Consider the following 24,999-nt stretch of genomic DNA (forward strand, 5'->3'; position numbering starts at 1 on the left):
ATTTTACCTAACAAGTTTTTATACACCTTGAATTCTTCAAGTGTTTTAAATTTATTACTTAGGTTAAATAACTATTTGCCTATATTGATACTAGCCGTTTTGAAATATCTAAATATTTGCAAATGGCTTTTAACTTGGTTAGTTCTAACAAAAGTTGCTATAGGGTAGAACAAATAAAACTTTTGCTAATGAACATTTCATTTATAACAAAAAGGTTTATACAATATGTTCTTTACAAAAGATAAAATAAATTTCTTACAATAACAAAAGTAAACAAGTTTATCTTTCAACAACAACTACATTTCCCACAGGTTGTTTTGAGAAATTCTCCTTTGTTCAAAACTTGGAGTTTACAAGGAACCAGTTTCCTTGTCTTGCTTTCTCTGCTATTTTCTCCGCAAGGTATTGCGGGCAGTTTCTCTTCCAGTGCCCTTCTTCACTACAGTGGAAACATTTTCCTTTATCTACAACATTTTCCTTGCCCTTTCTGCCAGTGGGTTTCTTTTTCCCTTTCCCTTTGTTCTTCTTTACTGGAATACTCTTATTCTTTGAAGAAGAAGAAATATCAGGCTTTTTAGAGGACGATCATTTTTTTTTTTTTTGTAGTAGTAGTAGCATTTACCTCTGCTTCCAGTCCTTTTGCTTTTATCATGGTCTGGTAAGCCTGAAGCTCATTGAGAAACATAGTTAAGTTATACTCTATTTTATTCATAGTGCGTTTGTACAAAACTACAAGAAACTCTTAGGAAGAGATTCAAGAATAAAACCAATTTGACTCTTTTCATCAACGACAACACCGTCTACTTCTGCCACGTTGAAATGGACTATCATGTCCAGGACATGTTCTCTAACAGAGGCCTCTTCTTTCATACGGCAGTTGTAAACATATTTGATTGCATCATGCCTCGCAGAGAAGGAAGATTGTCCAAACATCCCACGCAGAGATTCCATAATCTGTTTGGCAGTACTCATGCTCTCATGTTTCTTGGCCAATACATCAGATATGGTGAAGAATATAGGCACAGGCTTTCTCGTTAGCCCTGATCCATCTATCGTATGCATACCAAACATTTCGGTTTGCATTTGAGCTAGGAACGGGAGGACATTCCTCTGTTAAAATGAACCTAAGGTCATCTATCACCAGTATTGTATTTAAGTTTGATTTTCACGTAGCATAGTTATCCCCGATAAGTCTATCAGAAGCCAATAGTTGTACTAAAGAACTTATCATTCTGAAGAATATAAACAAATTTTATTAGTGAATTGCTTTTAAATCCAATTATGTTTTAGCAAAGTAATAATGTACCCAAAATTTCATTATTTTTGCAACGATACTATAGTGAATCAGAATAAGTGCTACCAAGGGGTAATCAAATACTCCTTCAGTAAAGCAAGACATTCTTGACTAAATACTATCTCTAGAATAACTCATATTATGATAGTCATTTATCTACCATTTTTTGTCAGAACTAATTAACACTTTGGTAATTTCGTAAATGTAACCCTCCATTTTCAGACCAGAGGTTGGCCCCAATGATGCTACCTAATTGGAAAGTCAAGGTTGGAAAACATCCTAAGAAATCCTATTTATTTCTAGAGTTTGAATTGTTTCGAATCCTATGTTACAACCCTCCGAGGGGATAGACATCGTTAAACGACTAGCAAGGTTGACTTAAAGACGACAAGCAGGCACAACATAGGAATTTCATGATCCAAACAAATAAAAAAGACCATAGGACACGTTGACATATATCCTTCACCCACTTACTATGAACTATTTTCCCTATTCACCTTGATCTTAACCCATACAAACACTTTCCAAATGGAGCAGTCGAGGTATAATTGACACGAAGCGTTGTATGGACATCACAATGTGAACTTTCTAGGGACATGAGAGTTGAAATCAATATATCATATATTTAATTTTACATTGAACAACTTCCCTTCATTCACCTTGATCTTAACCCCATGCACACACTTTCCGAATGGAGCAGTTAAGGTATAATCAACATGAAGTCTTGTACGGATCTCACGGTGTGAACATCTTAGGACATGAGAATAAAAATCAAAACACCACTTTTGATTTTACTATAAACAACTTCCCCTATTCACCATGATCTCGATTCATGTAAATACTTTTCGAATGGAGGTAATTCCCAAGGCGACGAAGCGAAACATGAATCTCGATTGTGAACTCTTAGGGACGTGAGAGCTAAAAATAATATATTGTATATGTTATTAATCTCTTGCTGAAGCATTCTTAAATTCCCACTAAAGTGTTCTAATAACATATCTTATATGCTATTAAACTCTCATTAAAGTGTTCTAATAACATATCATATATGCTATTAAGCTCCTACTGAAGTTTCCTAACATTTGTCTGGATATATATTTACTCAGGTTTGTTTCGGGTAATTAAACAACCTAAGTCTAGGTGTTTATCCAAGTATAACGTTTATATTTAGATTTAACATACGATGTCTAGGTGATAAACTAGTTTTAAAACCTCACACCACTCACGTATTGCTCATAAAACTGGTTAATAACGCTTAATTATTCGGTCATAATCTCCAGGTAGGAGGTGTTTCGTAGACCGTCAACGTAAATACCCCCAGCCTTAGACATGATTATATATTGGTTGAGTTTGTAACCATATTTTACAAGATGTCGACCTATTTTAACTACTAAAACAGGTGGTTAATCTACGTGAGCATGCAAAATATCTTTGTTATGGATTTTAAATGTCTAACCCAATTTTATAACAACTTACAAAATTTTAGACATGTTAAGCATCATAACATACATCAAAGGCATTCAACATTTAATATAACATTTATATTAAAATATTTGAAACCCTATACATGCATATTATATATTATATATTATATATTATAACACTTTATAACATACTTTTAATGTATGTAACATGCTTCCTATGGTGGGATTTTAAATCTACATGACATACTTTATGCACATACAAGATTTATTTAATTATAACATACATCACATGCATAAATAATTAAACACAAACTGATATGGTTTTAGGTTTGGCATTTTCAAGCAAATAAAGGCCTAATTATTACAAAGTTTAGCAAAAACTGGCTCCAAAACACTTATGCATCATTCAAACTGCCTTGAACCGAACCCGAACCTTTCAAACCGAACCTCTAATGCTCAAAACTGTGTTGAACCGGGCAAAAACCATTAAGTACCATCAAACATTGAGTATGCCACCATGCATTGAGTATTTCACTAAATACCATCGAGTATGCCATCGAGTACCATCAAGTATGGCATCGTGCATCGAGTATTTCACAAAATACCATCGAGTATGAGCATCAAGTACCATCGAGTATGACATCATGCATCGAGTATTTCACTAAATACCATCTAGTATGGCATCATGCATCGAGTATTTCACAAAATACCGTTTAGTATGAGCATCATGCATCGAGTATTTAACAAAATACTATTGAGTTACTCATCAAGTATGGCATCGTGCATTGAGTATTGGGGCATCGAGCATCGAGTATTGGGTAGTGGTCGAAAATCCAGTTCCTGTTGCTCGACCTTCTTCACTTCTTTCTTCAATTACATTCTAATTGCAACTCTAATGACTTCAATCGAATTATAGACACTTAAACACACATTAAGGCCCATCAAATAAGAGACCGTTACAAGAATTACAACATAATTGAAGAGAAATCAATGCCAAAACTCAGAAAAATCATATTAGTTCATCATTTTCATACAACTTATGAAAAACACCCACCAAGCCAAAACTAAATCGAATCGAATGCTTAAATGATGTTCTGATACCAATTGGTGGAGTAAGGAAGCAAGCAGCAGAAGAAAAACAGGATCATTAAGCATTCTAATTCATTAAATTTGGCTTCAAATTTAACATGCTCATAAACTAAACAGAGAGATTCAACACTAACCTTTAAAGTACCTCTTAAATCACGATCTTCAGCTGCAATCTCCTTATCCTTTGGTTGTAAACCACCACAAGGTCTTCCCTACCATTCTTTTGAAGTCTTAGATTGAGTTGTGGGACTCAAAAGAAGCTTGAATTAGGAAAAATTGAGGTGGAGAACTGGTTTTCCAACAGTGTGAAAAACATTTCTTCAAATAGATTTTTCAATAAAAATATCTTCAATGCATCACCGATTTCCACTTCAAAACTGAAGTTTATATTACATGACATTCAAGCAACAAACCTTCTGCATAAATTCCAGCTTAAGCTTAGAATTTGAGTTGTAAAATTAGTTGAACTATGAATGAGCTACTAGGTGAAGAAGTGAGAAATTCCCACTTTTCTAATTTTTTAAATTTTATTTCAATTTTGAAACTTTTCCAAAATTAAAATTAAAAAAAATTAAATTTTCAATTTTAATTCTTTAATTAAAATTGAATTTTTATTAATTTTACAAAAAATAATTCAATAATTAATTTTTCTAATAAAATTAATAATTAATAATTAATTAAATAATTNAATTAATAATTAATAATTAATTAAATAATTTAATTAATTCTAATTAATTTAATATCAAATATCAAATTAATTAATCACCAATTCCACTATCATGAACCTCTATTCATGAATTTAATATTTAAATCATATTTAAATATTAATCGACTCTCCAATTTCGTTTAATTCCAAAATTAAACGTGTAATTATATCTCATATAATTACTAATTCTCTTAATTAAAATTTGAACATTTCAAATCAACTTATTACACTACTCTAATGCTAATCCATTTATGAGCTAGTAGGAGGACCTAGTGGACCTACAGATCATGGGCTCCAACGATCTGAGATTAATTGGCTAAACTCTTTATACCGAATTAATCCCCATTCGTTAACTACTGGGTCACTCCACTAAAGCTCGTAGTTGCACTCCCCTCCCCGTAGATATATTGTGTTCACTTGATATAACCATGATTAGTAAGTTAGCCCTTTACAGGTTGTTCGTAATAACAATTGCGTCAAAAGGTTGTTTTACCCCTCGAGATTACCTCTTATTCCTTAAGTCTCACTGATTCTCTAATGAACAATTGGTCTGTGATCCGATCATCACACCGAGTCCCTCTCGGGCCAATGAGAGGGTGGGGCCCCTTGGTCAAGACCCGGAGTCATCACTTAAGGGAACAACCTCTCTACTATTCCTAAAAGCGGGTAGGAGTGAATTACATCTTGCCCTCTATGTCCCCAACTATCTACCTGATCTGATCCCTGAAATGGGAGACTTATTGAGCCGGCACTGTTGAGTCAACCCTCACCTATGCAAATCTAAGGATAATCCCGAATAAATAGGAGTTCCTAGTTAGCTCAAGAATAAGGTCCAATTACCTAGGTCGTCGTTTTGAATTAGTCAGTCTTAAACAGTAAACATCGTTATAAAGTAAGAGTGACTTATTTCTTGGTTCAATCTTGCACAAACTCATTACAAAGGATGGCCACAATTCTCATAGCACTACATGTACAAATCAGAATCACTTCGTCTATAGTACTTTACAACTTCTTGTAACAACTACAGAGTGGGTCGCATCCGATAGTGTTAACAGTATAAGGCATCCAATCTTATTTATATACTATAGATCATTTAGACTATTAACTGGAACCTGATCTACTCTTATGTCTCCACATAAAGTTCAAGTCCTCATGTAATAGTCATGGATCTTTTAGTTTATTGGATCCATTTCTAAAACAAAATAAGCAATTCATATATTCAATACAACGTTATTGAATCTAACTTCAATAACAACTTTATTGATTTACAGAATGAGTTTATTGTTTACAAACCATGAGTTTTTGGTCATAAAACGAAACATTCAACAAGTTGTTAGTGTCAATTGAAGCTAAAAATATGACAAATAAAGTGGAGGATGTTTTGAGAAGGCTCTTCAATGCATATAGTTCTTTTTTTTTTTTTTGTGGGAATGATAGTGCGTTTGCTAATATGGCTATGGATGGGGTTCCGGTTCAAACAATGGGTGTAGAGAAAAAGTATTGATTTGCTTCAAGATTCTCAAGCGTTGACGCAACCCAGTTTGATAAGTCGAATGAACTTGATGTGTATTTTCTTGAAGCTCTTGTTAAGAATGATACAACCTCAACCTTTGATATACTTCATAATAGTCATCGGTTTGAGATTCTTAGTGCACTAAGTAAAGATATATTGACAATCCCAGTATCGACGATAGCATCTGAGTCCACTTTTAGTATTGAAGGACGTATAGTTGACTCATCACGTTCTTCATTGGCTCCTAGAACAGTTGAGGCTCTTATATGTACTCAAAATTGGCTTTATTCTAAATAGATAGATATTGATCTTTACAAACAATTCAAGGAAGACTCAACGGTTAAAGAAGGTATTGTATTAGTTTTACTTCTTTTTTTTTTTTTTTTTTTTTACCATTATTAAGGTAAGAATTGAGAAATCATAAACGATATTGACTTATTATTATTATTTTTGTACATTTGTTAATTTTGTAGGATTCAGAATGATCATGGATGAGGAAAAAGACATGAAGATTTTGAAGACTTTTTTCGACTTTGACTTCTTAGATTGAATTTTAATTCGGACTTGTTAGGTATTTCATTTTTAATTTGGACTTGTTATGTATTTTTTCTTTTTAATTTGGACTTGTTATGTATTTCCTTTTTTCATTTGGACTTATATTATGTGGTGTGTATCTGTTATGTTATTTTGGACTTATGTCATATCTAATATGTTGTAGTATGTAATATGTATTTCCTATCTTGTTTGGTGACTGGATGTTATGTCTTTTAGACTTTGACTTATACAATATGTACAAGAAAAAGAAATTGAGAACATGACTTAAATGTATTTGTATGAGTCTATGACTTATTTTGTACTTATGTAATATGTAACATGTATGATTCTTTTCCAATGTTTTTGTTTAAAATATTGATTTTAAAATAACTTCTAATGGCACTTGGCAGCCCTAGATTAGATGTATAGTCTAGTTGTGGTCCACATCTAACAAAATAAGGAAGATTTGGTCCAAATTTGAAGTTTCTAATCAAATGACCAACACCAAACATTACTATACCAAACACCATTTCAATTTTCAACAAATTTAAAATAAAACGAAATCATTATAATTTAGATAAGAGAGGAGGAAGGAGAGAGGGAGAAAAAAAGAAAAAAAACCACCAAACTGACCGATCGACCGTCAGTCGGTTTCCAAGATACAATTTCTGCAAACCGATTCCAAAAGCATACAAACTGACTGGTCGATTTTCGGTACCAATTTCCTCCAAAAACTGGCACCGACCGACCAACATACAACCCTACTATCAGTGATAAACATTGATAGAATTCTATCAGTGTCTATTACTGAAAGACAATGATATACTTCTATAACTTCCTTTGATTTTTATGAAATAATAACATATTATATTATTGCAGCAACATGAATTTAAAGATGTTGAACATATGGAAAAAAAACTGATAATGTTGAGAAGAATATGGTAAATATATAGACACTATGAAAGAAAGTGATAGATTGTCTTCTTAAGTATTTTAGAATTTTGGATCTCTTGCAGGAAGTTGAGCTTGAAGAATTCGAAGAATCTGATCTAGAGATATCTGATAAAGAAGGAAAAAAAAGAGAGAAGATCAAATTTTAATAATGAGAAAAAATGTAAATATAATCAATGATATTTATAGAATATTATCAATGTCTAACACTGTATTATTACTTCAAAATACTTTATTGCAGCCCGTTGAGGAAGAAGAGAATGTTGTTGAGCAAGAAGAAAGAGGAGATTGTATTGAGGAAGCGACTAATGAAGAAAATGACAATGAAAAGAATAAAAGAATTGAAAAGAAAAGAAAACAACCAAGTGAAAATAAGCTAAATATTTACTAGTGATAGTTTGCTAGATATTTGTACATGTTCATATCATGATAGATAGAGCGATAGTGGTTTATCACTGTCTATTAGACAGTGATAAACCACTGTCACTATTTATCAATGGTAGATAGTGAGAGATTTTTTGATAAATCAAATTGTTTGTTAATATTATGTTCATATATTTCTCGCTACGTAGATGTAAATAGTTATTGATATCATGATAGATAGTTTTCCCATTCTAATATTTATATCACTAACATTCTTTCTTATTACAGTTATTTTAGGTTGTTGGAGGAAAAGGGAGACGTAGAAAGTTTAGACCAAAAGTATAAGGTGATGATAGCAAAGTTGTGAATGAGAAACCGAAGAGATAAAGGAAACCAACAACAAAGACAATGAACATGTTGATGTTGACAATCAACAAGCGGAAGCAATTTGGATCTTAAGCACTCTAATTTCATTAATTTAGCAATCAAGCAAACATGTTCATCAACTTAGAAGTAGGGTTTCAAAAAGTACCTTTGAAGAATCCTCCTCCAACTGCAAATTTGGTTGAATTCTTTACTCCAATGCTTGAAGACTACCACTTGATCTTCCCTACTATTCTCTAAGACCTTAAATCGGAAGGTGGATTCCAAAATGAGGTTGAATAAAGGGTATTAGAGAATTGTCTGGTTTTTTTTTTATCAAGAACTAGAGATAAACATTTTTTTTTCTAAAAAATTCAGATCTTGCATGCCCTCATATCATCTGCTCAAGTTTTGTTTTTGTCTTCCTCCATCATGTAATCCAATTACCCAAGAGGATGACACTCAAGCTACAACAATTTTGGGTGGAAATGTGAGTGTTAAAAGTGGGAAAAACTCACTTAGAGTTTTTCTTTAATTNATTTTATAAAATATTAATTTAATAATTAATATTATATAAAATTCATTAGTTTTTAAAAAAATTAATTCCATAATTAATTTTGTATAAATTTAATTTTTAATAATTAATTAAATATTTTAATTAATTATATTAATTTAATATCAAATATTAAATTAATTAAACACTAATTCCTCAAACATGAATCCTTATTCGTGTAATTAATATTTAAATCATATTTAAATAGTATTCATTCTCCAATTTCATTTAATTTGATAATTAAACGTTTAATTATATCACATATAATTAATAATTCCCTTAATTTGAATGTGAATGTTTCAAATTTTCACATCACATTATTCTAAGGTTTAATCTGTTTGTGAGCTAGTAGGGGACCTAATGGAACTACAAATCATGAGCTCCAACGATCCAAGATTAATTGGCTGAACTCTTTAAACCGAATTAATCAACATTCGTTAACTACTGGGTCACTCTACTAAAGCCCAGTAGTTGTACTTTTCTAACTGTAGATATATTTCTGTCCATTTGATTTAACCATGATTAGTAAGTCGATCCTTCACAGGTTGTTTGTATTAATAGTTGGGTCAAAATTACCATTTTACCCCTGCACTACATCTTGTTTCTTAAGTCTCCACTGATCCACTAATGAATAGTTGGTTTATGGTCCTACCAATAAACCGAATCCCTCCCAGTCATAGAGAGGGTGAGGCCCATTGTTGAAGACTAGGGGTCAGTACTTAAGGGAACAACCTATCTACTAACCCTAAAATGAGTAAGGGTGAATTCCATCTTGTAGGACTATCTCCCCAACTATCTATCCGATCTTACCCCTAAAATGGAAGGCTTATTGAGCGGCGCTATTGAGCCACTTTCACCTATGCAGATTAAAGGATAATCCCGAATAAACAAGAGTTCATAGTTAGCTCATGATTGAGATGGAGTTACCTTAGGTCACAATATTGAAGTAGTCATTTTTAACAGTAAATGATAATTATAAAGAAAAAGTGACTATTTTGTGGTTCAATTTTATGGAAACATCTTTTGCATAAGATGCCCTGACTCGCATGTCTAGAAATGAATAATTTTGGGATCACATCGTTTATATTAAATACAAAGATGGCCACATCCATAATATCCCTAGGATAAGTTACCCAAGCCTATTCTTATACTTATAGATCATTTTGGCTATATACCCAAACCCGATCCTCTTTTATATCTCTACACAAAGTTTAAGTTTTCACACTATAGTCAGAGGTTCGTTAGTTTATTGGACTTTAGGCTTTACATGTGCAATTTAAATATTCAATAATATCTCTATTGAATAAACCTCAATAACATCTTTATTGTAAATAGTACATATTTAATTTTACAAAATGCGAGTTTTAGAACATGCAACCCAACAAACTCCCACCTGGACTAAAACTCTAGTGGGTTTACATATACAATATTGAGTATGAGAGAACACAATAAACTAGGGCACAGATACCCAATAATTCTCCCACTTGCCCTAGTTTTATCTATCTCGTAAGCATGGTCTAACTAGGTGACCCTCAAACACTTTAGTCGTGAGGGCCTTTATGAATGAATAAGCTAAATTGTCTTCTAAGGCTATTTGCGTGATGATCACGTCTCCTTGGTGTACTATCTCCCTGATGAGATGGTACTTGCACCCGATGTGTTTTCCGTGCTTATGACTTATTGGTTCTTTGGAATTTGCAACTACTCCACTGTTATCGCCATAGAGGGTTGACACGTGCATATTTGGAATTACTTCCAAATTGGTCAAGAACTTTCTAAGTCATACTACTTCCTTGGTTGTTTTACATGTAACTACATACCCTGCTTCCATGGTGGAGTCAACAATACAACTTTGCTTTATACTCCTTCATACTATAGCTCCTCCATTCAGAGTGAATATCGATCTCGAAGTTGATTTCCTATAATTTAAATCGATATGAAAATCAGAATCAATGTATCCTATAAAGATTAGATCATTAGCACCATACACGAGCATATAGTCCCTCGTTCTCTAAAGATACTTGAGGATATTTTTAACGACAGTTTAATGATCATATCCTATATTAGACTGATATCTACTGACTATTCCAACTGCATAGCATATGTATGGGCGTGGTACATAACATGACATACATTAAACTTCCAACTGTTGATGCATAGGAAATTTGTTTCATAACCTCAATCTCTTGAGGTGTCTTAGGACATTGTTCCTTAGACAAATGAATTTTATGTCTGAAAGGTAACATACCTCTCTTGGGATTTTGCATTGTATATCTAGATAACATCTTGTCTATATAAGATGCATGAGATAACATTAGCGTTCTGTTCTTGCAATTCCGAACTATTTGGATTCCAAGAACATACTGTGCATCTCTCAAATATTTCATTTGGAATTGTGATGCCAACCATCTCTTAATGTCAGCTGAAAATTTTACTTCATTTTCGATGAGTAGAATATCATCAACATATAAAACCAGAAAAGACATAGTCTTATTGACAATCTTCTTGTAAACGCAGGGTTTGTAAAAGTTCTGTTCAAAGTCAATAAGATTTGATCGTAGTGTCAAATCTCATATTCCAGGATCGAGATGCTTGTTTCAACCCATAAATGGATCTTTTAAACTTGCAAATCTTTTGCTCTTGACCCTATTGTATAAACCCCTCTAGTTGAGACATATAGATATTTTCTTCAAGATAACCATTCAGAAAGGTCATCTTGACGTCCATTTGCCAGATTTCATAATCGTAAAAGGCAACAATGGATAAGAGTATTCTAATTGACTTAATCATGACAACTAGATAAAAGGTTTCTTCATAGGTCACCCCCTCTCTTTGGGAAAACCCTTTTGCCACGAGTCTAGTTTTGTAGGTTTGTACCTTACCAAGCTGGTCTCGTTTTCTCTTGTAGATCCATTTGAACCAATAGGTATTACCCCATCTGGTTGATCTACAAGTTTCCAAATAGAATTGAAGTACATAGACTCCATTTCGAGGTTCATGGCTTTTATCCATCGGTCTCGATCCACATATTCCATTACCCATTTAAAAGTTAATGGATCTTCTAAGCCATAATCAGGTATGATGACCTGAGTTTATGTTAAACCCGTGTAATGATTAGGCTGTTGAACAACTCTCCCACTACGTTGAGGCACTCTTAACTGTTGAGAAGGATGTGAAGAACTAATTTCATCAACAACTCTTGATGAAGGTTCAGCCTGATCAACAACCCTTGTTGATTTGTCTGTAGCTTCTGTGGTTATTTCACATAATACTAGGTTGATGATTCTTTATGTAGTCCTCCTCTAATAAGGTTACATTTGTCGATATAAATACTTTATTATTTTAAGGATCATAAAATAAACCACCTTTTTGTTTCTTTGGGGTAGCCTACAAGAGGCATACTTTTGAACGACATTCTAGTTTTTTGGGGTTATGTACCAGTATATGTGCTAGACATCTACAGATTCTAAAAGTGATGTAAACTACCTTTACGCCCTCTCCATAACTCATAAGGTATTTCTGAAACACTTCTTGAGGGAACCATGTTCAAAATATACACATTAGTCTCTATTGTATGTCCTTAGAAAGAATTAGGCAACTGAACATAACACATCATCAAATGAAACATGTTCAACAGGGTTTTATTTCTCCTTTCCGCTACACCATTTTGTTGAGGTGTACCAGTTGCTGTGAGTTGATATTGAATTCTGTGTTCTATTAAATAATCTTGGAATTTTAGGTCCATATACTCGCCACCTCGATCTGATCGAAGTGTTTTGATCTTTTTACCTAATTGGTTCTCAACATCTGCCTTATATTCCTTGAACTTTTCAAGGGTTTTGGATTTATGATGTATCAAGTAAATATAGCCATATCTATAATAATCATTGATAAAATTGATAAAATATTCATACCCTTCTCGTGCTTTAACATTCATTCGACCACAGAGGTCAGAATGTACAAGTTCCAATGGTTCTTTGGCTTTAAGACCTTTTCTAGTAAAAGATCTTTTGGTCATTTTACCCGCAAGACATAATTCACATGGTGGTAGAAAGTTGTATTCTAACTGATTTAGGAGTCCACTCTTAACCAATCTCCCAATCCTATTGAGACTAATGTGGCAAGTCTTAAATTCCAAAGATAAGCATTAGGAGAAATTTTTCGTTTTAGTTGTTTTAAACATCTCTATATTCGAAACAACTTTTACCTTAGTTGGTTTTAACACATATAAGTTATGTTTCAATTTTGCAGAACATATTTTAATACCTTTTGAAATAATGAACACTTCGTTAAATTCAAAAGAGACTTTATACTTTTGTTCTAACAAACAAGAGATAGATTTCAAATTCCTCCTCCCGCCAGGAATGTAATAAATATTTTTCAAGTAAAATGAATCTATCTTCAATAAATAACTTTATATCTCTCACTGCTTTAGCTGAGACAACCTCTTCGGTCCCTACTTTAAAGGTTGTTTCGCCTTTTGCAAGCTGCCTCCACGAACTAATTTCCTAAGCGAAAGCACAAATATAATTAGCAGTACCTGAATCTAATATCTAAGTTAATTTATCATTATCCACTAAACATGTCTCAATGACAAGTAAATTATATTTACTTTGTTGTGCTTTCTTAGTTTCCTCATCTATGACACTCATGTTTATTACTTTTAACATATCTAGAACATGTTCATTAATAAAGGTTCTATCCTTTATGCCATAGTTATAAACTTCTTCGAAAATATCGTTCCTAACTGTTTGTCCAAACAACGTTTGTAATAAATCTATGATTTCTTTAGCATAAACCATGTTCTTGAATTTCTTAGCTAGTATATCGGGTATGTTTGCTAAGATATGGATTTGAGTCTTTTGATTTGCCCTAATCCATCTGTCATATGCATTCCAAACTCTTTGGTTTGTAGATGAGCTGGGAGGGGGAGGACATTCCTCTGTTAAAACAAATCTTAAACCATCAATTGCTAGTATTGCGTTTATATCTGATTTCTATGTTGAAAAATTATGACCGTTAAAATATCGAGAGCCAGTAATTTGGAAGAATTTGACATGCTGAAAATATAAACAAATTCCAATCAGTAAATTGCTTTTAAACCCAATCAAATTTTAGCAAAGGTAATAACATACCCATATTTCATTATTTATTTGCAACGATACTTTAATGAGTCAGAATAGATGCTACTGAGGGGCATTCAAATATTCCTTCACTAAAGCAAGACATTCTTAACTAAATTCTAACTCCAGAATAACTCTTATTCCTATAGTTATTTAGTTTGGTCAAAAACTTACTTAACACTTAGTAACTCTTGTAAATATAACCCTCCATTTTTAGACCTTAGAGATCATCCCTAACAATGCTTCCGAACTGGAGAGTCCAAGGTTGGGAATGATCCAAAAAGATCCTATCCATTTTTGAAGTTTGAGTTGTTCTGAATCTCATGTTACAACCCTCCTAGTGGATAGTCGTTGAAAAGATGACTAGCTTATGTCACCTAAAAACGAAAAGCAAGCACAGCATAGGAATCTCACAGTCCAAACTAATGGAAGAGACCGCAAGACACGTTGACACATATCCTCCACCCACTTACTATGAACTACTTCCCCTCTTCACCTTGCTATTGACCCATGCAAACACTTTCTGAATGGAGGTCACTCCGAGAGTGACACGAAGTCGAGCATGAATCTCACGGTGTGAATTCTTAAGGACGTGAGAGCTAAAAAATAATATATCATATATATTATTAATCTCTCACTGAAGTGTTCTATTTATTTTGGGTAAATATTTAATTAGGTATATTCTGGCTAATAAACAACCTAAGTCTAGGTGTTTATCCAAGTATGATGTTTTATTTGGATTTAACCTGCAATATCTAAGTGATAAACCATTTTATTACCTCAAATCGCTCACGCATGCTTATAAAACAGGGTTAACAATGCTCAAGAACCAGCTAAAATCCTCAAGTAGTAGGTGTTCCATAAACTGTCAACTTAAGTACATTCAGTCTTAGATAGGATTTTAGCCTATGTGAGTTTGTAACCAAAGTTTTACAAGACAACGACCTATTTTAACTATTTAAAATAAGTTGTTATTTGTTAACCCTAGGTGAGCATGTATTTTATATTTGTTATAGATTTTAAATGTCTAATTTATTTTATAACACTTTATAAAATATATACATGCTTCCAATCCATAACAACATCAGGCCATTTCACAATTTAATATAACATTTTATATTAAACACATGAAACCCTAACACATGCATACTATATATTATAACTAATTATGACATACTTTCAATGCATGCTTCTTATGGTGAGATTTTAAATCTACATGGCATGCTTTATGCACATACAAGATAAACTATTTAATTTATACATTCATAATGCGCAATTAAATAAACCACACTAAAAATGAATCGATTTTGGCATCCTAAGCTAGAAAATAACTAAATTTATTACAATAATAAACAATAAATTGCCTCAAACCGCCTCCGAACACTTTGAATCGCTTGAAAACCCCTTGAACCGACTCCAAAACTCCAAAAATCGATCAAACTAGTCGAACCGAATCGGTCCAGACCATTTGAATTGGCTAAGTTAACTTCAGTCAAGCGGGCGATTTGGATGGTGCAGCTGGTGCGCGAGAGCTGATGAGTCATGAGATGGCTGGAGCTTCACAAGATGGCTGGAGTGCATGGGTGTTGGGTTTTTATGTCCTAAAACTCGTGGTTTGTAAACAATAAAATTTATTCTCAAAATTCAATAAGTTGTTATTGAATATATGTATTGCTTATTAGAAATCCAATAAATCTAAAAGAACCATGACTATTACATGAGTACTTGAACTTTATGTGGAGATATAACAATAGATTAGGTTCGAGGAAAAAGTCAAAATGATCTATAGTATATGAATAAGGTTGGGTGCCTTATTCTGGTAACACTATTGGATGCGGCCTACTTTGTAGTTGTTACAAAGAGTTGTAAAGTGCTACAAATGAAGTGATCTTAATTCGTACATGTTATGACATGAGGAGTGGGGTTGTCCTGTGCAAAAAGGTTTGTAGAAAATCGGACCACAAAATCAGTCACTTTTACTTTATAACGTTGTTTACTGTTTAAGACTGACTATTTCAAAGCACCTAGGTAACTTGACCTTAATCCTAAGCTAACTGTGAACTCCCGTTTATTTGGGATTATCCTTAAATTTGCGTAGGTGAAGGTTGGCTCAACGACACCGACTAAAAAAATCTCCATTTTAGGGGTAGGGTAGATAACTGGGGACATATGGTGCAAGAAAGAATTCACTCCTACCCGCTTTTAGGGATAGTAGAGAGGTTGTTCTCTTAAGTGCTGATTCCGGGTCTTAAACAAGGGGCTCCACCCTTTCATTGGCCCGAGAGGGACTCAGTTTGTTGATTGGATCACAAATCAATTGTTCATTAGAGGATCAGTGGGACTTAAGGAACAAGAGGTAATCTCGGGGGTAAAATAGACATTTTACCCAGCCGTTATTACGAACAACATGTGAAGGGTTAACTTACTAATGATGGTTATATCGAGTGGACATAATATATCTACAGTGAGGGGAGTTCAACTATGGGCTATAGTGGAGTGACCCATTAGTTAACGAATGGGGTTAATTCGGTGTAATGAGTTTAGTCAATTAATCTCGGATCGTTGGAGCCCATGATCTGTAGGTCCGTAATGTCCTCCTACTAGCTCGTAAATGGATTAGTTTAGAGTAGCGTGATAAGTTAATTTGAAACGTTCAAATTAGAATTAAAGGAATTAATAATTATATGAGATATAATTGCACGTTTAATTTTAAGAATTAAACAGAATTGAAGAATTAATATTTAAATATGATTTAAATATATGAAGGTGAATTTGTGTAAAATTAATTTAATATTTGATATTAAATTAATTAAGATTATTTATATTGTTTAAATAATTACTTATTAATTTTATTGAGAAAATTAATTTTGTAAACTTAATAATATTTTCAATTTTAGAAATCAAATTGATTTTTGAAATCATTTTGGAAAATTTGAAAATGTTTGAAAAACACAAATGGAAAAATAGTTTTTTCCATTACACCTTCAACTTGTTCACACAAAACCCACCCATTTGGCTTCAATAACTCCAAGCATGAGCTGCGTCTCATGCAATCATCTTCTTTGCATGAAGGTCATGCAATATATGAAGAAGATTGGAGCAGAATTATGACACATCTATAGAATTTTTGCTAAAAAATTCGTGTTGAAGAAGGTGTTCTTCAAGTGGGTTGATGCAGTGAGCTCTTCTCCAAGTTTCCTTAATTCAAGATTATTTTGAGTTCTACAACTCAATCTAAAGCTTCAAGAGAATAGTGGGGAAGATCTTGAGGTGGTCTACAATAAGATTTGGAGAAGTTTGCAGTTGAAATCGAGATTTGAAGAAGTTCTACAAAGGTATGACTTGAAACCCTCTTGTTTTAGTATGAGCATGCTTTAGTTTATGCCAAAATTAATGAATTAGAGTACTTATTGATCCTTGTTGCTTCCGCTAATTGCTGATACATTCCAACAATGGGATGACTGGAGCTTACAGGATGGTTGAAGTGCACGAGACAACTGGAACTTCATGAGATGGCTGAAGCTTCACGGGACAGTTGAAGCGTAATTTCACGAGATGGCTAAAGCTTCACGAAACGGCTAAAGCGCAACCTCACGAGACAGCTGGAACTTCACAAAATGGGTCGATGGTCATGGACCGGGTCTAGGAGGATCTTCTCGGGTCTTTGAGCAAAAAACTTCAGAAAAAACAAGTTGTTCTCTTCACTAGAACCGAATAATTACGACCTAAAATCAACTCTATTAACTCTAGTAAATTTACAGACCCTTCAAGACATATTAAAGCCCATAAAATATCGGACAATTACAATAATTATTACAAACCGGAATAGAATTTAGATGTCAATACCTAAATTATCCATTTTTAGAACATATTCATCCATCATATGAATAATCACCCACTATATGCTAAAATTAATGTAAATTGAGTGCTTAAAACATACTCTAACACCAGTTGTTGGTGTTGCAATCAACAAGCGGAAGCAATTTGGATCTTAAGCACTCTAATTCTATTAAAATTTTAGCAATCAAGCAAGCATGTTCATCAACTTAGAAGTAGGGTTTCAGAAATTACCTTTGAAGAATCCTCTTCCAATTGCAAATCCGGTTGAATTCTTCACTCCAATGCTTGAAGACTGTTACTTGATCTTTCCTACTATTCTTTAGGACCTTAGATTGGAAGGTGAATTCCAAAATGACGTTGAATCAAGGGTATTGGAGAATTTTTCTGGTTTTTGCGTCAAGAACTAGAGAGAAATAATATCTCTAAAAAATTTAGATCTTGCATGCGCTCATCTCACCAGCTCAAGTTTTTTTTTTGTCTATATTCTTCAATTTCGTTTAATTTGATAATTAAACGTTTAATTATATCACATATAATTAATAATTCTCTTAATTTGAATTTGAATGTTTCAAATTTTTCCATCACACTATTCTAAGGTTTAATCCATTTGTGAGCTACAAGGGAGACCTAATGGACCTACTGTTGGATATTATGCCCAAAAACTCGTAGATAGTAAGTGCTATTAATTGACCATCATCAATAAAGAGTTATGGATGTTAAATCAATAAATTTTATTGTTTGTATTATTGTCTATTTTGTCATAATAACCCTAAATCCAATAAACTAGCATCCAATGCTACATTATGAGTTTTGAACTGTATGTAGAGACATACATGGATCAATGTTCAAGATACAACCTAAAGGGTCTATAGTATAGGGATAAGACTGGATACCTTATCCTAGTAGCACTGTGGATATGACCCACTTTGTATTTGATACAAATGTAATGATCCAACGCGTTCGTGTAGGTGACACGCGAGTGGGGGTATCCTATGCAATGAGTTTGCATAAGACTAAACCACGAAATAGTAGTAACCACTAGATGTAATATCGTTGACTAGTTAGGTTTCTATTTCAATAGAATGACCTAGGGGATTCAGTCTTAATCCTGAGTATATTATGAACTCCTGTTCATGAGGGATTTTTCTTTGACTTGTATGGGTGAGGGTGATCAAATCGCTAACCCAATATGTCTACCATTTTAGGGACAAGATTGAATGGGGAGTTGGGAACATAATAATACAAGATGAAATTCACTTCTTCCCGCCTTAAGGGTAAGTAGATGAGTGTTCCTTTAAGTGATGTCTCCGGGACTTGAACAAAGGGCCCTATCCTCTCATTGGCCCAAGAGGGGTTTTTGTTGATTGGTTGGACCATAAACACGTTGTTCATTAGAGGAGCATTGGAACTTAAGAAGTCAGAGGTAACCCAAAGGTAAAATGGTATTTTGACTAAGAGTGCAACTGTGGGTCTTTAATGGAATGTATTGATAATTTGTAGAAATACAAGTTATTAAAGCTCAAATTATTAAAACAATGAGAGAAGCCGATAGTAAATAGGCAATATTACGATTGAACGCACCAAACTAAAAGCAAAATTGCGATCGCTAACTCTCATCGCATAAAAGCAATTAAACTGAGTTAATCTTGTATTTCTGTGCAGGAACAAAGCACGATTTCCTAAGTTGGCGATCCAATGGTACTTCAAAGACAGACGTGTGATGTCCTTACATAAAGGCGATGACCTAATGTGATAAAACGTGATGGGACGTGAAGCCGATAGCGGTCAAATCAGAAATTCAGTTGGCGGCCGTTGAAAACCATACCGTTGCAAATCCATTGAACCTCCGGTGAGCATCAGACGGCGCGACAGGGTATGGAAATTAATGCTGCCCATCCACCAATCATTAGTGAGATGAAGAACTATTTTTTCTTGAAGTCTATAAATACCATTCAATGCTACCAAACCGAGGGTGAATTAATTCCGGGAGGTCGAGAGACTGCTGGAACAACACGGAAGAGAGATACAAACCCATACCTAACCCTTGTGAGAGCAAGAGTTTACAAGTTAGAAAATATTTGGAGTGCTAAAACTCGTGTAAATGCCAGAAGAAGCAAGACACTGCTTACTTGGCTTAACACTTACACCATTTTATTTGCAAGAATGGAAATTACATTTCAATCTATGTTCATTCTTTTCGCGCCATACATAAGTAGCTAAATTTGTGAATGATTTGAGAAGTACTTAGCTAGCATGACTTAAGTTGTGCACTTTATGCGATCATCTTGTCTTATGTATGCTTCATTCATCACTTTGAGTACTTGAAAGAGTAGTCTAAAGACATAGAATCTAGGCTTGAAAAGGTCATATTAAATTTCATAAGCAAGAGTAGAGGAGACTTAGAAATAAGTTCTATCTGCTGCATTCCCTACACATCGCATGCATCCTAGACATAGGAAATGTGTCCATATGCCTTGAGAAATATAGTGCTTAATATTTGTGTATAGCATGATCGCATGATTTGTAAAATATCTTAAGAAATGTTAGCAAAACCTCTTTTCAACCCTTTTATTGCAAATTTGTTACAACACCATTCTTCTATCGCTTTGCATTTAATTCCATCGCCTTAAGAAATCAAAGTCAATGACCATCCACAGAAAATGCCAAAAGAAGGAGATTGATCACCAATTTTGAACAAGAAGAAGATGAATCACTTAGTGACGCATGGGTGAGATTTAAGAGGCTAGTACATGGCTGCCCACACAATGGATTACCTGATTGCCTCCAAATGGAGATTTTCTATCATGGACTTAACTCTGTATCGCAGACAGCTGTCAATGCCGCAGCAACAAGAGGTCTTCTGGATAAAACATATGATGAAGCAAAGAATATTCTTGATCGCATCTCAAAAAAACATTGAAGATTGGCAAGAAATCGATCAAAGAACGAAGCCCAAAGAAAGTAATTCAAGTAATGGTGCCATCTCATCATTACAAAATCAGATGAATGCGATGATAAACTTGTTGCAAGCCATCGCAATAAACAATTCAGGAGCTCGAAATGGGCTAATGAATGAAATAGAGCAAACAAGCACTGGCTGTGTCTTATGTGAAGAATCGCATTCTTTTGAGAAATACCCACGAAATCCTCAAACATTTTACTTTGTCAAAAACAATCCTTATTCAAACACTTACAACCAGGGGTGGCGAAATCACCCCAACTTTTCTTGGAAGAACAACCAACATCAAAGCAGTCAGCCTGTGGCTCAGAGAGAGGGACCACCAGGGTTCTTCCATAGATCTAATGGACAACAGCAAGCTAACAGTTCTCAACCATCATCCTCATCATCCCTGGAGAACTTGTTGAAGGAATACATCAAAAAGAATGAAACAGTCCTTCAAAACCAAGCTACATCCATTTGCAATTTAGAAACTCAAATGGGACAAATTGCGGGAGAGCTAAATAACAGACCCCAAGGGACATTGCCTAGCTTAACCGAGCTTCCACGCAATCTAGGGAATGCCAGGAAAGAACATTGTCAAGCAGCGATAGAAGCCAGAAAGAAGCCTCGCAAGACTGAATCAAAGGAGCAACCTGCGATTGAATCAAAGAAGTCTCTATTGCAAACTGAATCAAAGAAGTCCAAGACAACCAGGGAACTAAAAGATGCGATCACTTCTAAGCCTCCAAACCATGAAACACTGGAAGTACAACTACCTTCATTTCCTCAAATACTGAAAAAGAAACATAACAATGAAGGGTAGTGTTGTGTTTAAGAAAGGGAGAAAGGAAAATAAATATGCTTGTCTTATGCTATGCGTTGATCTCCATGTGTCGATGGTCATGCGTTGGACTAGAAAAGATACAATATGCATTTAAGTACGAATGCGATGACCATGCATTCCTGCCACAAGTTTTCTTGCTCTCGCGCCAAGTATAACGAGAACGCAAGTTTCTTGGGATGATCGAGATCGAACACAGGGACTTGTAACTCAATGTTTGTGAAGTGATGTGTTTGAAGCGATGAATAAAAGTAAAAAGACAGAAGTTAATGGAATATGTGCTACTCCTACTCTTAACTAAACAAATTGAGCAATGGAAGTTTAACTATGAGAATTGATAGAGATGCAACAGTCGTTAACGCATAATAATGTTCATTATGTTAGGTCACAGGAGTAATCCCAGCTTACCACACTAACGCATTGCACCTCTCGGTGGCCAGCCGCATGCCTATCTCTATAATGCATGGTTGCGTCGAGCATAAGATCGTGCCTATCTCTAGGAACAATGCATACTTTGCTTTAGTGTGTTCCACTACCCACCCTCTCAGGCGATTATTTGTGGCTAATCAGCTCATAGACAAGCATTGCGATGGCTCATAGACAAGTTTTGCTACCACAACACACCAAGCAAAGAAGATTAACTCACTATACTCTCGCAATGCACACCTCTCGATGGGTTACTACATGCATCCTATCTCTAAGCTGCACGATTGAGTATGTGACTACCCTTGATAACTAAACGATGAATGTAGACGATGATAAAGGAGAAGAAGATGAAGTTAAAGGAACTAATAGATGCATTGATTAAAAAATGTATTAATGTCTTAAGCCAAAATGTAATACAATACAGAGATAAGAGGAGAAGTGGAAGGCTAGATGAAAACAATCTCTTGCTTTTCATCAGAAATGCGTCAAGGCTGCTGGTAGTGCCATGGATGGATGGTGGAGTCATCTCTCTCGAGCTCTATCTCCAGAGTAACTCTGGTAGTCACTTGGAATGGTCCATGGAGGTGGAGAATCCTCAAAGAAAATCTTGCTCATGCTCTCATATGTGATCACAAGGATCTGTCTTAAGGCAGAAGCTCGGATTGTTTGAAGTGAAGATCCAAGTGCTATTTATAGAGCTCAAACGCCGACAGCATTAATAATTGTGTTCTGACTCACTGCTACCTTTGTCGTGGTATGGGCAATATCAATATCACCTTATCTTGTTGATACTCCCAAGGTATACGTTCATGCTCGTTTCTCCTGAAGTACCAATGCATTCCACCCACCTTGCGATCAACCTTCTATCACGGTTATTACTCTGTAGCTGCAACATCCATGCGATGAACTTGTCTTCTTGAAGATTAACACATGCGATCAACTTTGCGATGGTTTAGGATCAACGCATGCGATCGATTCCTGCGATAGCTACAAAAATAGACATTTTGACGCAGAATAACGCATAATATAGGGTTGTAGAGATTTTTAGTGCCGGTTGACGCAAGCTTTACTTTTCTCATGAATTCTTAGTATTATCAATGCATATTCTGCTTGTTAGTCCTCATAATTTTAAGTAAAAGGCTACAATAGCTTGTATTTCTACAAGCTATCAGCCAGTATCAACGCTTCTTGGAAATATTGAAACAATTACACATTAATATTTCATTCATAGAAGCGATGGAGCAGATGCCTCTGTATGCGGAATTTTTTAAGGACACCGTCTCGAAGAAGAGAAACACAGGAAGATTCGCCACGGTGGGATTGACACAAGAATACAACACTATAATTCTACCAAAGATGCGTGACCCAGGCAGTTTCATACCCTGCTTAATAGAAGGAATCTATATTGGCCAAGCATTATGCGATCTCGGGGCAAGCATAAACTTAATGCCCCTTTCAATTTTCAAAAGATTAGATGTGGGACAGCTAACACCCACAACAGTGATTCTTCAACTTGCCGATAGATCCTTGGTGCACCTTGAAGGGAAATTAAAGGATGTCTTGGTAACAAAAAACAGATTCATCCTAACTGCAGACTTCATTATCTTAGATTATGAGGCAGATAAAGATGTTCCAATTATATTGGGACGACCATTCTTGTCTACTGGTCATGCTTAAATAGATGTGCATAAGGGAGAAATCACAATGAGCGTCAACGGAAAGAAGCTCAGGTTTAATATTATCAAGGCCATGAAGTTCTCAGATGAGGAAGGCTTATCTGATTCCGATGATGAACAAACTTGCATTGGAAATTGGGAATCCGAGGAAGAGAATGAAGAAAGAGAGGATGTTCTAGCATCCATTGAGACTTGCCATGCGATAACAGAGATGTTGAAGAATGATAAAACGCTGAATTTGGATGAAGAAAGAAAAGCACAAAAGCCCTCTTTAGAGCAACCACCTACACTAGAACTAAAAACTCTACCAACCCAGTTGAAGTACGTATTTTTTGGCCAGAATGAAACCTTACCAGTCATCATATCCTCTGCGTTACCTGAAGAAAAAGAAACCGCGTTGGTCAGTGTTTTCAAAAAATATATTAAAGAGATTGGATGGACGCTCGCAGACATCAGAGGTATTAGTCCAACGCATTGCATGAATCGAATCCGGCTTGAAGAAAATCAAAAGAGCTCAATAGAACCTCAACGCAGACTGAACCTTGTGATGAAAAAGGTTGTCAAAAAAGAAATCATCAAATAGTTAGATGCCAACATTATCTACCCCATCGTAGATAGCACGTGGGTCAGCCCCGTGCAATGTGTTCCCAAAAAGGGTGGGATGACAGTGGTTCCTAATGCAAACAACGAATTGATCTCCATGAGGACCATCACGAGTTGATGGGTTTGTATAGATTACAGGAAACTCAATGCGGCAACAAAGAAAGATAATTTCCCCTACCATTCATTGATCAAATGCTCAACAAATTAGCGGGGAATGATTATTTTTTCTTCCTTGATGAGTATGCAAGCTATAACCAAATTATGATCACACTAGAAGATCAAGAAAAGACCACGTTCACATGTCCATATGGAACATTCCCCTTTTGTCACATGCCTTTTGGATTGTGCAATGTACCTAGTACGTTTTAAAGGTGTATGATGGTGATCTTCTTCGAGTACCTTGAAGCCTCAATTGAAATCTTTATGGACGACTTTTTAGTCTATGGACAAACCTATGAAATCTGTCTGCAAAACCTGGAGAAAATACTGAAAAGTTGTGAAGAAATTAATCTGGTGTTGAACTGAGAAAAGTGTCACTTTATGATCGAGGAAGGAATTGTGCTAGGGCACAAGGTTTCAAGGAATGGGTTAGAGGTGGACAAAGCAAAAATTGAAGCTATAAAAAAACTTCCACCTCCAACGAATGTGAAAGCTTTAAGGATTTTCCTAGGGCACGCAAGGTTTTACAGAAGGTTTGTGGAGGACTTTTCCAAAATCGCTAGACCTTTGAATACGTTGTTAGAAGCTGATAGACCCTTT

At 34.8% G+C, this 24,999-nt stretch overlaps 1 protein-coding gene across 1 annotated transcript; it reads left to right on the forward strand.

Moving 5' to 3' along the window:
- The first annotated feature begins 23,197 nt into the window (after nucleotides 1–23,197).
- Nucleotides 23,198–23,638, forward strand: LOC120088926. Its single transcript, XM_039046365.1, has one exon. The coding sequence runs from the start codon at nucleotides 23,198–23,200 to the stop codon at nucleotides 23,636–23,638; it is 441 nt and encodes a 146-aa protein (XP_038902293.1).
- Nucleotides 23,639–24,999: the final 1,361 nt, after the last annotated feature.

The sequence above is a fragment of the Benincasa hispida genome, chromosome 10, assembly GCF_009727055.1.
Source record: "Benincasa hispida cultivar B227 chromosome 10, ASM972705v1, whole genome shotgun sequence".
In the NCBI taxonomy this organism is placed as follows: Eukaryota; Viridiplantae; Streptophyta; class Magnoliopsida; order Cucurbitales; family Cucurbitaceae; genus Benincasa; species Benincasa hispida.